This window comes from Thermobia domestica, chromosome 8 (assembly GCF_964235325.1).
Source record: "Thermobia domestica chromosome 8, izTheDome1.hap1.1, whole genome shotgun sequence".
Lineage (NCBI taxonomy): Eukaryota > Metazoa > Arthropoda > Insecta > Zygentoma > Lepismatidae > Thermobia > Thermobia domestica.
In genome coordinates this window covers 275,803,069-275,821,922 of record NC_137461.1, presented here as the reverse complement: position 1 = coordinate 275,821,922, position 18,854 = coordinate 275,803,069, and the positions used below count along the sequence as shown (strand labels likewise).

The 18,854-nt window shown below is 37.8% G+C and overlaps 1 protein-coding gene across 1 annotated transcript in view; it reads right to left on the bottom strand.

The window, feature by feature from the left end:
- LOC145693642 (MFS-type transporter SLC18B1-like) overlaps positions 1 to 18,854 on the bottom strand; it is a 263,501-nt gene that overhangs the window by 45,801 nt on the left and 198,846 nt on the right. Inside the window, exons 4-5 of the mRNA XM_081769831.1 lie at positions 15,845 to 15,992; positions 6,965 to 7,033 (exon numbers count right to left, since the gene is read on the bottom strand). Of these exons, the coding sequence (XP_081625957.1) occupies positions 6,965 to 7,033; positions 15,845 to 15,992 (217 nt within the window). The remainder of the gene's footprint in view (positions 1 to 6,964; positions 7,034 to 15,844; positions 15,993 to 18,854) is intronic.

Genomic DNA, 18,854 nt, shown 5'->3' with positions numbered 1-18,854 from the left:
AATGAATAGCCGTAATGTACGCATTTGAAGATCCGAGAACCTGCATGTCTATCGTGAAGTGGAAAGAGATTTCGAAAGTCAATGTATGGTGTGGTGTTATTCACGATTGTGTGTTTGGTTCTTTCTATATTACGGAATCGCTGTGGAAAATCCTGTACTTAGACATTCTGGGAATTTTTTATTCCCACAAATCGAAGAGCTTCGAATCGATATTTTCCAACAGAATGGAGCACCACCTCACTGGAGCATCACTCTTCGTCATCCTTTGCACGAACGTTTACCAGAAAGATGGATAGGACGCGCGGTGGTAGGTACAGTATCATCTGATCACATTGGCAACGCTGCCGTCAGTATACTTATATACAATAGAAGTGAAGCTCGTGGGCACGTTAAATCGTGACCCGTGTTTGATTTTTCTTTCATGCTTTGTACAACTGTGGGTAGTTGATATCCAAACGTCAAATTTGTTTGTGATGCGAAGTGTTTGTTGAGTTAAATGGAGAATTCATTCTGTGATATGACTTCGGCGTCGATTGAGGACTGTTCAATGATTACTTGGTGCAATTCAGTGTTCTGAAGTTTACAATGGTTCAATCAAGAAATTAAGTGAACTGTCTTATTGCTGTTAGTCTGAACAAGATCAGCGGTATGTTTTGCTAAGATGTATTCTAACATTACATACAGGTTCTAAAAACAGAATACAGGACAATATAAGATCTGGAAAATTTACAGAAGGATTGCTTCTAAACTTTAAGATAGGGGGTCTATTTGGAATAAGGCGTCGATCCCAGTTCTTCAGAGTCTCAGAATAATGGATAGACAGGAATAGAAACTTCGTAACCTTCTATAATCACGTCAGGCGCAAAGAGGACGTAAACTTTTAAAATGAAGTTCAAGTCTATAGAAGCGAAGACTCTTCGATAACCCTCGTGCAAATGGGATGGCTATGAGCTTTGTCTTTGCGATTAATCGCAGAAAGCTCTTCAGTAGAACGACTTTTCTAAAGAAAACGAAGTCAGAAACCTAGGAGGCTAATGGTCCGTGGTGCTACTGATCTTCGAACCATCCAGCAACTTCAGGAAGGAGCTGTGATATGAATGATTTACCTAGTTACGAAAGATTCAAATTTGAACGGAACAAATTCGTAACGAATAGAAAATCATTAGAACTTTTGATAAAGATTTTTTTGTTCGTAAATGATTACGCATTCGTAGAAGACCTTGATGTTTATATTTCCTTGGTAAAATTACCTGATGTATATGAACCCTTGGTATCAACATCGGGTGATATCAATAAAAATAAGTAACTACTCCTGACAAGTCCTGCTTGAGAATCGGAGTAACCACACCTGGAGTAATCTCCGCCCTCAATTTCGTATCAATAAAACAAGCCACTAGTCAGGTCTAGTCTGCTTCAGATTTATGAACGTTTACTCGCGCTTCATCTGCACGTAGCACTGATTTGTATCAATAAAAGTAGTTGTTACTCATTTCTTCCATCTGTTGAGCGGTCATTTCGTTCTAGGTAACGCTAAACGCCATGGAAGGGACAAGTAGCAACGACAGTTTCAATGAAAATGAATTTGTGGATATTATAAAAGAGTTTCCAGTGGTACTTTCAAAGTCACAGTTACCAGAAAGTAAACGAAGGAAAGCCGAAGTTTTGAAGGCAATTACAGTGAAATGCAACGAAATATCAAATACATCTACGACTGAGACACAAATCCAAAAGAGAATCTTTAATATTCAAGCGAGAATAAAACAAAAATATAACAAAAAAGGGGGAAACAAGAAATAACACTGAAACCATGAGAACGAACCTATTGGAGCTGATGGATGTTGATTTGAATCCAGCAGTATCAAGATCAACACGACAAGCGCATATCACGAGTTGTCCAAGATCTTTTGTAGATTGTTTGGCCTTAAAAACGAAATCAGACACTTAGCCCCTTTGTTTCCTTTTTTAAAAAAATCTAGCCAGTCACATCATAAAGCACGTCCATCTGATTTCGTTTTCCACATCATACGTGTCATCTTTCGCCTTGGCATAAAAAATACATTCTCATGTATACACCCTTCCTACCAACGTTGAGTTGATTTGATTTTGAGTTTAACGTCCTTTTCAGTAGCGAGGCTATATGATACGGGACCTACTGATTAACGTGGAATCCGAACTACACGAGCTCCCGCCGGGAATCGAACACGGGTCTCTCATGCCAAAAGCGTGTGCGCTAACCGCTTAGCCACGAAGGAGCTCTTCCTATTAGCGTATTCGTCTCCAAAGTACTAGGTTTCTTTATTACCATGTGGGTATAGTCAAGTGCTCAGATAGCACCCGGAAATGTATATTGTTCTTGCCACTCAACCTTTGTTGTTTGCATAGTATGCACACTTCCGGAAACAATCAATTTTCAGATATCGCAATAATCGCATCCATTACACTGGTAGTAGTCATAGACACAGTACTTTGAGGCACACCAGAATCCCCTGACATTCCGACCTGGAATCCGGATTACTCTGGTAACGCTAGAAAAACCACATCTTTTCGTTATTACGTAGTGCACCACCCCAAATTTAGATTGATTCTCTTTTTAAAAAATGTTGTGCTAACCACTCTACATTTTCTTTCATGAACCTATAATGTTTTTTGTAATCTCCATTTGCAATATTTCTATGCAGTTTACAAGTTTTTCTATGTAGCAAAACAATCATATACTCTGACATATTTCGCACGGAGTCACCCATTTAGCTTGCTCCACAAATTTGGAGAAGTTACTACCATCACAGAGAAGTCTTTGATTTTTATTGATATCAAACGCGGAGTAGTTACTCAGCTCGAGAATAGAGGTGTGGTTAGTTCAAAAGGGCGGGGCTTCTCCGAGGTCAGCCGAGACGAATAGTGCTCAGTTCTCTTTTTATTGATACCAATGCGAGTAACTACTACAAAATTGGGAATAATGAGTAACTTCACCGTTTTATTGATATCACCCATCATCGATACTCCAAGCAAGACTCAATCTTGCAACATTTGCTGGAAGATGTGACAGATACTCAGTGCCGTACAAACCTACTGCCGCCATCTCACCATATCCGCACGACTTAAACAGTGTGAGAAACACCGCAGATAAAACACTACCTATTATTGTAGGTCTAAATATGGTTCGGATAGGACTGAGAAAATTGCGTCAATCTCCAAAAGCAATCAGAGAAGGAATTACAATTCAAGACCTTTAGTTTGATGGCTGAAAAAATATAACTTTGATCATTGATGATACGGGAGATTGCAATTTTCATCGCAGGTGTAAAACTAGAAATTCTGATTCAGGCCACCAGAGGTGTATGCCTGAGCCATATTGCACCAAAATCTGCTACAACACAGTATCAAGGAAACTATTTGGGATTTTCTGACAAAACAGACCAATCAAAATTCGTAGAAGTCGAATGTGATGAAACTGTTGTGAACACTGGAAATATTGGGCGTGTGATTTGTTTACTAGGGAGAAGGAATAGAAGATCACTGCGTAATCTAACAAATTGCTGCAATGGAAAGTGTTAGAGCATTTGGATGGAACAACTTCAAAAGATTCTCGGTAACTATAGATGAGTGTTTAGACAACTATAAAATTTTACCAATTGTTGACTTTTCCTGGATGTAAAGAAACCATTGAAAAAAATCTTCGTATTATATATATATATATATATATATATATATATATATATATATATATATCAAAAATACCTACGGGATGTACGGAAATCTGTGTCTTTAGGTATATGTTCATCTAGTATGGCCGCAAGAAGTCTTGGGAAATTACCACATACAAGATACCTATCAACTGCCGTCAGAGTGCATCGAGTTCACTTAAGTACTATCGAGCCATCTACGAGCTTGAAGGATCTGACTACTTTTATTATAAAAGTTCATGCTCCAATGTAGTTTCACATTGAACATAACCCAACTATCAACGATACTCTTCTGAACTTACGTTGTAACATCCTTTTGAAGATATCTAAAGGATGAACTGAAGCTCATTATGAATACTACAATTGAACACAATGGTTTCTTAGCTTATTCGGAGAATCTCTTTGTATCTATGCTCACCGATGATCGAAAGCACATTAAAGAACTAGTTGTGTGTAGAATCCTTCCTGTGAGGTCCAGGAGGCCAAAAGAAATATGTTCGCAGGTTAAATATCGCAGAAATGAACTGATTCTAAGATTACATTGACCTTACCAACTGGCAAGCATGGTAAGCTACCAAAACATCCTTGACACTTCACCGGTCGAAAAAATGATCTACAGCAATATACACCTGTTCTTCCACTGCTTTTCCATTTCCAATGTCATACCCAAGTAACTGAAAGATTTGTTACATTAGTCAGAGAAGCTTCTTCAGAAATATGCCGTGTCTTAGGTCCAGATGTACTTACCAAAGCAAAACTTTTAGATAGGTCGTCAAATACACTAACTTTCGAAGCAAAATCTGAATACAAAACAAACAACTTTATTAAATAATATCGTGAGGTAGAGGGGTTGGAACGGAATGAACGGAGATTGGTATACAGGCACTTTGTGAGTTCTGGTTGATTCTGGGAGTCAGGGAAGAGCTGCATTTCAAAAATTAATTTCATAATTACGCAGAACTTCTTGCAGTGATTGTTTTACAAATTCTCATAAAGCTTCACATACAGTACTTCACAATTTTAAAAAGATGTTGGGTAGAAGAAGTACATTTTTTTAAAAGATCACGCATTAATTAGTATTGTATAATGCAATTACAATGCTTCAACAAATTTCGAAATTTTTCTGTAAAAATTGCAAATTGCAGTAAATGATGATAGAAAAATATTTTCTTTTAAAAATCGCGGATATTCACTCGTCGACATACAACTCCCATCACCTAACGATTTCATTAACAAACGGTTGAACGTATTGAAAATCATGAGATCTGCTTGTACGTTATCTTCCAATGCAGTGGTGCCCACCCCCCTCATGTCCATGACACCCCCCCCTCAATTGCCTATCCTTAGGTAATTGCCTTCCATGAAAAAAAAATCTTTTCGATTAATTTTTACACCCTCTCAAACATATTTATATAGATTTTTACCCCCCCAAATATTTCAATGACGCAATTTGCGTCATATCCCCCCCTTGTGGGCACCCCTGTTCCAATGGCGATACCATATATCTACTTTGCATGAGTTAGATAACACCTGATCAGCTTTGTAGAACAAAACGAGTGAAGAACAAAGCCTAAAATGCAAAATTTGACTGGATGCTAGAATAATACTACAAGATAGATGCATTAACGTGTAAAATAGCACTTTATTCGAGCAAGGCCGTTTTAACAAAACTCAACAAACGCCATTTGCAAAATTTTACAGGAGAGATTTCCAAGTTGTACTCAACAAAGTTGATTCAAAACATTTCAAAAATTTAATACTGGTCATCCATGTAAATAGAGATTGATGAAGGAATAATATTAAGTTAATCACTAACGGTTTTTATTGAGGAAAAAAGTTATAAATTACAAATTTTTACAAAACTCACCATATCCACTTTTTCATGGTTGTTTCTCCTTTGTTTTATTAAGCTAGGTGTTATACATTCTAAGCATTTAAATTCAATGGGCTCTTAAGTATATTATCTTTTGTAGATAATATCAGAATAAGAAATTAATAATATAGCCTATAAGTAAATTTATATTTTTCTTTTAACACATGAGTAGCTCGGGTCTTTTAGGCAAGTTCACTCTCACGTATCATAGAAATTATCCTGTTCAACTTCTGTCTTATTCATATACAGGCCGTCTCTAAAATTAACAAGATCATTGAAACATAAAGAACATGCTATGCATATTGTTTCCTTTGTTGTTTCAATATGGTTACAGTTCAGCCCCGTACCCACGGGGGGGGGCCATGGAGGAAGCCCCCCGTAAAATTTTCACGGTAGGCTTAGAAATGAACTATAATATGGTTGGATCGGACCCCCTACTATTTTTTGGCTGACTACGAGCCTGTTACAGTCTATATTCAGCTCTTCATTTGAGGGTGCAATCGTACACATCTTACTCTTTTAACGTTGACGAATACTACTTTGTATTCCACTTTCCACCTCTTACAATGTTTTAAAATATTTTGAACCTTCTAAACATCTTAATAATGATATTCCAACAAGAGTGTTCTATAACAGCTACTAATCTTATAATAAAACCGTGGCTGGACACGAAAGAAAATTACACGGGACAATATGCCTTGTTGTCCAACAATCGCTTACCAACAGCGGCGCAAATCTGGCTTCAACATTCGGGGGGACGGGTAAGACCGTTCCCATTTTTTTTTTTTTTTTTTTTTTTGCAATGTCCAAAATATTATGAAGTTGAAAAATAATGTTGTGGAGGATCAGAGGAGTAGAGTTGTCTTCAACATTGGAAGGTGGGCAGATTTGAGGCTTATTCTGGGGAACATCAATTTCATCTCTCATTCCTTTGTGACAATCGGACAAAAATAATCAAATTTCTTCCCCAAAACGAATTTCAAATCGGATTATTGGGGGGACAGTCCCCCTCAGTTCCAAGAATGGAGGGGACATGTCCCCCTCATCCCCCAGGATTTGCGCCAGTGCTTACCAAGTTGATGTGTGACTGTCCGACAATAAACACATATGAGTGTAAAGGCTATTAAAATTTCACTTTTAAAAATTATGTTCTTAGTTTCAATCATGCTGTATAAAAGATGGATTAGTTCAGATTTGTAGAATCTTGGAAAATGGAGATGTCGAGTTTTGTGAAAATTTGTTATATTCAGCCGCCTTTTATAACGCAAATATTGTTTTGTTGTAGTTTTTGTTAGCTATTCTGTAAGGCTAATATTAAAGTACCAGAATCCGTTTTAAAAAAAAACGCATTAAAATGGCCTTTATTGAGTTTTGTTAAAACGGTCCTCAGTTGCTGTGTTATACTTACTTCGTACAAGACACCACCGATTGTAGGACCAGCAATATATCCCATGCCGTAGAAAGTTTCCAGAGATGCCTACGGTATAAAAACAAAATATTAGAATAAGTAGGCCTATCCTATTCTTATATATTGCTTTCAATCTTTTTTTTTTTTAATATTACTTTTGCATTGTGTTATGTAACCAAAGACACCAAGGAAGAAACTCTTTAATGAATCTTAATAAAACAAAAAGATTTTGTCGCTATATATTGATAACTATGCTACGAAGAAAATATTTCATACTAATAAACGTAGCACTACAGAAAGTATGTGCTTAGTTTGCAATCTATCTTAAACTGTAGGATCAATTCTCATATAGCTTCGGTGCTGAGAGGGATGTTAAAATCAAATCCAATCGACCTCCGAGGTTGTTTTTAAGATAACGCTAGGGAGAAAGTATGGCTTTTGCTGGCGATATACATTCAATTAGTAATATTAACACAGAATGCTGATATGTTCTCTCTCTACGGGGTCAGCAAACACTTGACAGATTTTATACACCTTTCCTACTTTCCTGTCCTGTGCTCGACTATTTTCTTGTTGGTATTGTTTCTTGCATCTCTTGCTATTTAGTCCCTATATTTTAGTCTTAAGCCTTCCTTTGGGTACGTTTCCTTCTGTCACACTCTCTATAGTCCAGGGGTAAAAGTGGATCTGAAAAGGTAGGGGGATGGATGACGTGACGCCGTCCCCCGCGCCTATCTTCGCCCATTGTATTTTTTCAGGAAGCGGGGGAACGCCATAGATATTTTGTAAAAGTAGGAGGACGACGTCCCCTGGTGTTCCTTCTCACTTTTACCCCTGCTATAGTCTATGAAAGTGGTTTCCAATTACTTCAGAGTTGCGGAATCTCTTAATTTCTACGGTAAAGTACGGACCCCAAGCTTTGAAATTTTGGTATCTGCGTAGTAACAGCGGTTGAGAGAGAGCATTGTTAGCAACAATTAAATTCCAAACATTTATTTACAAGATACAATTATAGTCCATATGTGCACAGATGGCCCATAACATTATTTTTTACATGTTTTATAATGTGTGAGAGATTTAAATAATGCTACGGGCCCTCTAAAGTTTGTTCCACCAACCCCTAGGGATTTGTATACCACCAATGGGTGAAAGGCTACGAGACATGAATGGATCATGCTATAGACAATGTGTAAAATCACCCAACATAGTTTTTCTGAAATCATCCTCAATACAATCCTTTCTTTTCTCTCATGATTTTAAACACCACACAGCATAACATTTCACGTAATTTACACTATGTTACTGTAAAACTCGGAAATAATGTGATTACTGAAAAAAAAAAATCGCCATTAATCGCCATTATCAGTAATCATTGCTCTTGACTGGTGAATGTTCTATATTGAACTTATCAGCTTTCACCGCTGATACCATTAGTCACATCTTGGTTGATGATTATCAGTAATCATTGCTCTTGACTGGTGAATGTTCTATATTGAACTTATCAGCTTTCACCGCTGATACCATTAGTCACATTTTGGTTGATGATTATCAGTAATCATTGCTCTTGACTGGTGAATGTTCTATATTGAACTTATCAGCTTTCACCACTGATACTATTAGTCATATCTTGGTTGATGATTACCAGTAATAGTTACTCCTCTGTACATAAAAATTGTTGTATCTAGATGAGCCAGTTAAGAACTAAATTGTTAGGCTTTCGGGAACTATGGTAATGTTAGCACGTCCTCTATGAAGAATGAGGTCTCTCGGTGATCACACTGCCTGGGGAATTTGGGAGGAAGAAAGGAATGGTTAAGGAAGTAACCTGGGACAAATATATTAGGTACCATACCGCCGTTCGTCTGGTGTGAATGAGGGAAACCCAGGAAATCATTATTCAGGGAGGCTTGAAAAGCATTTTAATACTTGTACGATCGAGTGCTGTCACCGTGAATCCGTAAAGATTGTTTTCTTTCTAGATTGATGCGACCTAGAGTTTCTCTCAAAAGATGTTCCGGGGGGGGGGCACATATTATTCGGAGGGGCACATATTTTCACACCGTACTATTCTATGTATTTATTATTATATTAAAGACGCATTATTTTGATCTTCTGGGAGGCACTGTCAGAGCTTCAGGGTGGCAGTGCCCCCCCAAACAAAAATAAATCTGGAAGAAACTGATACGATCTATCGGCTGAAATGAATTTCAGACAATATTTTGCTTAAACAGAAATTAAAAATTTAATAATTAATAATTCTATACAGGATGATTCATTTAAAATTTGTCACCGTCTGTACCTCGTAATAGCGGAGTTGGTTCGAAAAATTCTCAAACACGTCTACTTTAGTTTTGTCAGGGACGGATAATTGTGGCAAATTTAGCCGCACTGCCTCACTCCCTGCGGTCGAGCGGCGAAACTTTCATTTTTTGTAAATGGCAACATGGGTCAAATAGCATATCGTTTGGAAGGATATTTAATACTAGTTATGAAAATGTGATTGTTTGAAATTTCGCCCAATACATAAGGAAACATTGCGTTTACAAATTTTACCCATTACACACAGCAATTCTCAAACAAGTTTATGTTTAGCGTTAGTGAACGTTATGACTATCCTCAATTATTAATTGTGATGAGAAATGACCAGCAACCTGACTGTGAGAAACATTAGACTTGTCGCCCCATTTCCGGTGGTCTAGTCGCGAAACCTTTATTGTTAAATGGCAACATCTGCAAAATAAAATATCGCGTAAAAAGCCCCTTTAATTCTGGTTTCAAAACGGTTATTATTTGGAAAGTGGGAGAAATCAAGTTCGAAATGTTTACAAATGACAGTAACACTGAATTGTAAAATGACAGTTTCCTATTAACCATTCAGTAATCTCTATTACCCACTAGAGTAGCAGAAACACCAGCAAGCTGTGTTGTAATGAACCTTAGTCGGTATGGTCTAGGACAAAACTTTCATTTGCTCTCAATTAAAACATGGAGCACGTAACATACCGGTACCATTGGAAAGCTCTTTTGAAAAAAAAAATGAAATCTTTAAGTTTTACGTCCCACGGTTATGCCGGTTAGGCTAAAGGAGACGGTGATAATGAGAGATGAGTGAAATGGTGGAATGAAGAAAGTGGGAGGAAACGGGAGAACCCCGAGAAAACCCACGATCACGGTGTTTGTCCACCACAAAGTTCACTTGGCGGGGGCTGGGATCGAACCCGGGACCCCAAGCACCAGAGGTGAACGCTCTACCACTGAGCCACCGCGCCCTCCGAAAGCTCTTTTGAGTCAACGTACAAAATTTGTGTGGAAGTGCAATGAATACAGTGTGTGTGACAGATTTGAATATATAGGGCCTTATGCAGAGTCGTAATGACGTGTGATTAGTGCCATACTAAAGAGTTCGACTAACATATGTTTCCTGCAGGTAGCCAGGCTTTTAGCATGATGCTAATCATACGTCAAAACGATTCTGCATAAGGCGGATACTGTCTAATTTACAGATCATTCGCGAAAGAGGCCGTGAAAGTGTACATTGCACGAAACGAAACTGTCCACATTTCGGGAACGGGAACAGAGAGCGTTATGAGTATCTCAGTGAGCTAGTTATCCTTGACTGTGACATGTTGACTTGAAATGTATTGTTGTCGAGAGTCATTCAAAGAATTATCTACCATTATTGTCAAATGTTGCTGCTAACTAGATAAGACATGAGACATACTGAGTCATCGCACTGTTGGCCCTGTCTTTCTGCCACATATCTTGAACGGGACACACCTATCTCGATTTGTTACATAATTATGTGGACCCTATGATCACTGAAACAATTGAAAACGATCCAACTTATTCGGAGGACATGATACTTTCCAACAAGATTGTGCGCTACCACATTATGATGTCCAGGTTAGGTAGTATTTAGATCAGAGGTTTCACGATCATTAGATAGGTAGGAGAGGTTCTATTGAGTGGCCTGCAAGGTTTCCTGGTCTTCACCGCTGGATTTTTTTTTTCTGTAGGGGCACTTAAAATCTAAACTCTACGTAACAAAGCCACATTCATTACATGAACTACGGCAAAGAATAGTGGCAGTATGTCGGGAAAAAGAAAACCAAAGACTCTACAGAATGAACGCAATCATTTCGAGCAACGTCTCTACTACTGTATGGAAGTTGAGGGCTGGCACTTCGAACATTTAATAATATAAGGTTATGTTCCAAGTGTGCATTGTACTGGGTGTTTCGAACTGTACGTATTTACTGGCACATCGTTATTAGAAACGAACGAAAATGTAAAACACAATGAGGTTAGCACATGATTTCTGTCTTCGTTTTTGAATACTTTGGTCTTGTTTTTCCTGATGTCTTCACCACACTTACAAAGTGGGTCCGGACTACTGAACGCTCTTTACAATTAATGTTAGCAACCGGACCAGAGAATGTGGTTTAAGTCAAACCAAATTAGCACAGTAATGTTGCTACAAGCTCTTACTGCAACAAAGGCAAATTCCAACTTATTGTATGCAACAGTTTCAATCACAGTATTGGTATTTATTACGATAATTCCAAATTAATTTCAATGTTGTCAGCAAAATCAAAAGCTCTTTCAAATACTGTGTCAATTGATAAATGTTGATCTTTACACAAATTAAAAGTTTTATCATCACTAATTTCCAAAGTAGGTACGATACGGTCAAATTGCTCAAAGTGATGTAGCAGTTATCATCTTCTACTGCGTGGTAATGGTGGAAGGAATGTCTAACCTTAATTTCCGAATATAAAAAAAACCCTACCAATTTATGACCTCACAGGCAGTGAAGTTCAACGCATGTGAATACGACAAATACTCATTAAATGTCCAAACAAATGGCATTGTGTAAATAAACTCAAAAGAGCTTTCCAATGGTACATTACGTGCTCCAATGTTTAATTGAGAGCAAATGAAAGTTTTGTCCTAGACCATACCGGCTAAGGTGAGACGCGTTATGTTCATTACAACACAGCTTGCTGGTGTTTCTGCTACTCTAGTGGGTAATAGAGATTATTGAATGGTTAATAGGAAACAAATGCCATTTTACAATCCAGTGTTACTGTTATTTGTAAACTTTTCGAACGTGATTTCTCCCACAGTCTTGTGTACACTTTTCAAATAACTTTTTTTATAACGAAAATTAAAGGAGCTTTTATACGATATGTTATTTTACAGATGTTGCCATTTAACAATAAAGGTTTCGCCACTAGACCACCAGAAATGCGGCGACACGTATAATGTTTCTCACAGTGTACGTTGCTGCTCAGCACAATTAATAATTGAGATTATTCATAACTTTTACTAACGCTAAACAATCTTGTTTGAGAATTCCTGTGTCTAATGGGTAACATTTGTGAAAACAATTTTTCCTAACGTATTGAGTGAAATTTGAAAACAAACATATTTTCATAACTAGTATCAAATATCCTTTCAAATTATATGCTATTTGATCCATGTTACCATTTACCAAAAAAAAAAAGTCAATGTTTCGCTACTAGACCGTAGGGAGTGAGGCAGTGTGGCTGAATTTGCCACAATTATCCGTCCCCGTCAAAGCTAAAGTTGACGTCTTTCGGCATTTTTCAAACAAACCCTTCTATTACGAGACACAGAGGATGGCAAGTTTTAAATGAACCACCGTGTTCATTTTATTAATCTTAAAATGTACCGTTGTCTTGCTAGTATCAGAAGAAAGGACACAATGCGTGTATCTTTCAGCATCAGTTTCACGTTAATAAGAGGCAATGCTCTGTTTTGGCATCAAATCTTATGTATCCAAATATACGAGATAGTACCAAAAGTTTCGAGACTATTTCTGTAACATGTCAACAGATGGTACCGCAAGGCTGAACGCACAGACAGCACCGATCTTCATAAGTCAGTTGCCAAGAAACAGTGTCATCTGTACATCGGGAACCGTGCATCTGATGCTATTTTGACCACGTGCTTCCCACGTCTGCGATTTCATTATTGGCAGCAAGTTAGAACAATGAGCCAACGTGACATTCTGTGTGAAACTGGACAAATCCACCACAGAGCTCTTCATATGGTTTGTCAAGTATATAGTGATGCTGCAAGAGTCGTTCGCCAAATGTCCTCCTTCAGGTGCTTTAAACCTGGCACTAGAACTTGCCTGGCCTTTGGGGAGGAATTAGTGATGCACAACACTGTGTATGTGGTAAAATACTATGGGCATGCACTTGGTCGAGCTGCGGACCTGCGTCGCCTTGTTCGGTCGTAGAGATTATAGACTCTCCCGCAATGAAGACTTGCTTTGTTTCAGGGTTTTATCCGTACAGCCAATGGTAATGATCCTCGATATGCACGGGCAGTTCACGACGCGTTTACGGAATTCTTGACAGACTTCCAAAGCAGTGTTCCTTCTGCTTATGGGTCAGCAACCTGGGGACGAATTTGGCAGCAACACGACCCATGTTCAAATCACACGTAAGGATTGCTTGCACGGACAATGGCAGCGATGTTATGGATTGTTTTCGGAGTTGCTGCATGGTTGCTGACATGGTTTCGACATTTTCAGGTGTCGTGCTCGTTGAAGGTCGTCCTGATATCTCTTAGTATTCCAATGCTGTTCTGCTCTTTAGACGCGTTTGCTACTCGAAACAGCTCGAACTGCTCATTATAGCATATTCGAGCACTTGCCGAATCATATCAAGCGCCTCTGTAGCGGATTCGCCCATTTTCTTATAGAATTTCACGTTCGGTCTTTGTTCTAACTTGCTCTCAATGACGAAATCGCATAGTAGTAACGCAAGTGATCAAAATAGAACCAGCTGCACAGCTGCACAGCTCCAGTACGATGTCTCTTGGTACACTGGCTTATGAAAGACGGTGGTGCCTGTGCGTGGGCGTGCAGCCTTACAGTGCCATCAGTTGGCGTATTACAGAACTAGTTTTCGAAATTTTGGTACTACTTCGTGGATTCTTTTCTTCAATTTACTCGAAAATTACGTATGAGTTTATAGTCATTCGTAAGTGGTGAAGTTTAATAAAATCTACCGGTTGGTATGTGTACCATCTTTGAACAAATATTTTTCCGTTAAACGTTTAACAATACTGTAGAATAGTGATGTCAACCGGTCCGGCTCGGTTCAGTTCAACTGAACCAAGAGCTCGAGCAGCTCGATTGGAATGAGCCATCGGCTAGGTTCGGCTCAGCTTAGGTGAGCAATCGGCTCGAGGCGGCTCGGTTGGGGTGAGCCATCGGCTCGACTCGGTTCGGTTCGGACCAACTGATTGATTGATTTTGAGTTTTACGTCCCGTTCAGCAGCGAGGCTATATGAGACGTGGACCTACTGATTAACGTGGAATCCGAACCACATGAGGTCCCGCCGGGAATCGAACCCGGGTCTCCCGCGCCAAAGGCGCGTATGCTAACCGCTTAGCCACGGATCGGACCAACTGAGCCGAGGGCTCGGCTCACTTCTCGGTTCGGCTCGGTGGTGACAGCAGTGAGCCGAACCGCTCGAGCCTTCGACAACACTACTCTAGAATTTAATGCAAAATTTTCTATAATTAGAACAGAAGAAGAAATTTCGAAACCTAAATGTTAAAATGTGAGGAAATCATTCATATTGTTTACTACAATCCACCCGATTATTAGAAAATTTAGGATCAAAGTAGTTCACGTATTACAACTGCAGAAAAATCATCAACCTTGAATTTCTGGTTGCCATAGATTAATAAATCATGATGTAAGAATGTATGCTTCCTATTACATCCTATCCATCTATCTTTAAATGAATGTATTATGCACACACGTTATTTTTATTTGAAATAAACGCTTTCACACTTATTCACTACCTATTTATTAACCATTGAGATTTCATATTTATTAATCATACTTATGTATGATTAAGGGAGACCAATGATTAAGGTAAGTAAATGAAGGAGGAATTGGTGGAATGAGAATGGGAGAGAAAACGAGACTGAGAAAAACCCCAGGGACAAGATGTTGTCCACCATAAGGTCACTTGACCGAGAATCAAATCACGGACCCCACGCACCAGAAGTAAGCGGTCTACTACTGAGCCACCGTTCCTTCCCCCAATGGCTAAGTAAAACTTCAGATTAAGGGATTATCAAATATAACCTCCCCTAAATATATCTATCTATAGATTAGATAGATAGATAGAAATATAAACAACCGAGGTTTTACACGTGTCTTTGAATACTTTGCTGAGCTAAAGATAGTGCCGATGTCTACTATTTAAATATTCGCACCATGCCACCATCTTAAGGCCAGCAGGTGAACTATTTGTAGACATGGCTAAAACTGGGAAGAATTTTATGTAATAACGTAGGTATTATCTGATAGTTCCTTAATCTAAGGTGAAACTCTTGAGATAGATAAAAAGGGACTGTTCCGATCAGTGTTTCTTCCAAACTTGTTTTTGGCGGGGCACTGCCCCCGGAGCTTCGAGAGTGCTCCCGGGAACAGACAAAAATAATATATAATATAATAAATAGAATAGTATCAACAGTTCCCCCCTCGAATACTGAGTGTGCCCCTCCCGGAACATTGTTTCTGAAAGAAACACTGGTTCCGATGCTAAGAATTTATCAGTTTTACCTGGTATCTGTTTATGATTTAGCAGACGCTATGTGTAAGATACTTCGGACAGTAGTGACACAGTGGTAGAGTGGTTACGTTTGGTACGTGAGGTCTCTGATTTGAATCCAAATTGCGCCAAATGGACTTTATGGTTAACAAATGTATGTTTGTGGGTTTTCTCAGGCTTCTCCAGTTTCCTTGACTATCATAACCACCGACTTCCCTGACCTCGGACCTTACTAAGGACCGCTAAACAAGCAATAAAAAATGACATACTTACAAAAGTGGTTGCCACAGACTCGGGGAATTCAGCTGCTATGATAGCAAATGAAGCTGTTAGTGAAGCCGATGCTCCCAGCGCCTCCACAGTTCGGACGGCGAAAGACAACCCGATGAAGGCATCATGTTCTTGTACTTGATCCAGCAATCTGTAAGATATTTGAATGCATATTATGTGAAGAGTTCAAATAATATGAAATCTAATATTCTGGAACTAAATCCATTCGAAAACAAGAAGAACAAAAAAATCCATACAGAGTTCTATGTACATCTTTTGAAAAATCTGCTTTTCTCAAATTAAAACCAGATACCTTATGTTCCTTATGTTTCTGAAGGTGTTTAAATGGGAAAGAGATAATAAAGCTGAGTGACGCCTGTCTTCATTAGTAACAAAAGAACACTCTTATTACAGAAACGTCATTAAGATTTGAGAGTACCTAAGTCTAAGGTTCGACCATTACAATTTTGAATGCCATTATTGAACATTAAGTCATACAGGGACATGAAGTTATTTAAGTCTTTACATTTATTTGTTGAAAGTAATCAAATAATTGTAACGGAGGGGTGTAATAACAGTACATCAAAATCATGTCGTCTCGTATAAACTCTTGTGATATAAATTTTGAATGTGAAATTGTAACGACATATGAATTCAACTGTAACGACATATGAATTGTTTTTGAATTTATTGAGGGTAATGTTCTAATAGGAAGCACCATTCCTGGCATACGGAACTTGTAAATCAAATAACATGTTCTAATTTTGACCTACTTTCAATAAATAAATGGAAGCACTTAAATAACTTCATGTCCCTGTATGACTTAATGCCCAATAATGACATTCACAATTGTAATGGTCGAATCTTAATGACCAAAATTGTAATGGTCGATTTTCAAATCTTAATGACGTTTCTGTAATAAAAGAGTGTTCTCTTGTTACTAATGAAGACAGGCATCACCCAGCTTTACTGATCTTTTTTCCACATAAACACCTGCAGAAACATAAATTAAGGTATCTAGGCCAGTCAGTCAAGGATGATTTAGGGTTGAATAAGGAAAAAAATGGTGGAAAGCTGGAATACATTTTACTTTCTTTATATAAGTGTCCGTAACAACATACTAATTTTGCACCACTACCACCCTGGATTTGGCCGCCATCTTTGAAAAATGGCGCCAAAAATTAGTTTTTTGTAAATATCTCGCATGGAAAGCATTTTGGAGCAAAACATGTTATTACAAAAATAATCTACATTAAATTCTCTACAAGAAATGTTCCCTTAATTTTTTTCTCTAGGATGCACCGTTAAGATGTTATAGGCGTGGCAAATTACGCATTTTTCTTTCAGCATCGCTTTATAGCAGAACCTTAAGGAAAATTTTCTGATACTATTTTGTTTTAATGATTTTTCTTATATAAAATATAAATTAATATATTTTTCATTCATTGCAGGTGTGACTAAGGATAAGTAATCAGGTTTATTAGATCATCTATGTTCAAGATGTCAGCTAAAAATGTTTTATCTGTGAGAAAATTCTCGGTGATGGTGTTACATGTACAGTAAAAGAACATTAGTAGACTGCAGTATTAAAGTGAAAAATGGAAACGACTGTCAACTTAAGTGACTGAGAAGTGTTACACGTCATGAAAAGAGTAGAAAAGTTTACACAAAAACAAGAAGTAGCAAACCGTTGCTATTACAACGTACTTCATCACCTACGCCGATAACCCTTAGGTCAGAAGTACTAACTAGTAAGATTTAATTTTCAAGAAGCCTATCTCTGTTTTGTGGACAATGTTAATCAGATGAATTTTTAAAGGGACAGGATAAAAAAAATTGTGAGTGAGCGTGAGAGTGTACATCGCGTCGAAACCTTTCAAGTTGAAGATTTTATTATGGAAGCTAACAAGGAAGAGTGCCAATTTTCTCTCACTAAATTTTTCAACATTATAATGATGCATTACCAACTGAAAAAACAATAAGAACTAAATTGAAAGAAAATTACTCAGAAGATATTGTTATACCAACAAACAAAAACATGAAGTCCATAGTTTTCTTCCGCGATACAGGGCATAAAATTCTCATGGATGCATGGTATGATCGTCAAAAGCATAAGTATATGAGCGAAAAAAAGTTGAGAATCATAATGACAGCCGGGCAAATAATTGCTGAAGATACCAGAACCCAGGTTTATGAAACTGATGAATAGCTATCAGCAGATAATCTTTGAATGACGTTGATTCATTCATTCCTGGAACCTTAAAATGCCTTCTCGATACTACCATCTTGAAAAACAAGACAGGAAATAGCACAAAATGGAGGGAAAAAAAGTATAACAATTTCTCATGTTATAATTGCAGCAGCTACACCAAAATATCTTTCAGCCTCATCGCAAGTAGGACTTGCGGTGCATCTTAATCAAAAGTATGGTAGTAAGCATTTTCTTAATGTCCTCTCTTCGTTAGGACTGTGTGCACCATATTCTGAGGAAGCTCTTTTTTAAAGTTTCGGCTCTTCTGCATTTTTTGTTTGTTAATGTGAAAATATCTTCTGAGTAATTTTCTTTCACTTTAGTTCTTATTGCTTTTTCAGTTGGCAGTGTATTATTATAATCTTGAAAAATTTTCACTGAATGAAAATTGGCACTCTTCTTTGTGAGCTTCAAGGTAGTTGAAAGCATAAACCATGACATCTGAAACAACATTATCTTTCGGACGACCACGTTTCATTCTAGAAAAAAATCTTTTAGAAATTTTTCATATATGAAGAATGATATCTGGCTTCAGCAGCAACTAAATTATGAACATTGACAATCCTAATACTAACTTCTTTGCCCCAGTCGTCATTTCTTCTGCCGGCTGCTTCCATAATAGAACCTTTAACATGAATGGTTTTGACACGATGTACACTCTCATGCTCACTCACAATTTTTTTATCCTGTCCCTTTAAAAATTCATCTGATTAACATTGCCTACAAAACAGATAGGCTTCTTGAAAATTAAATCTTAGTACT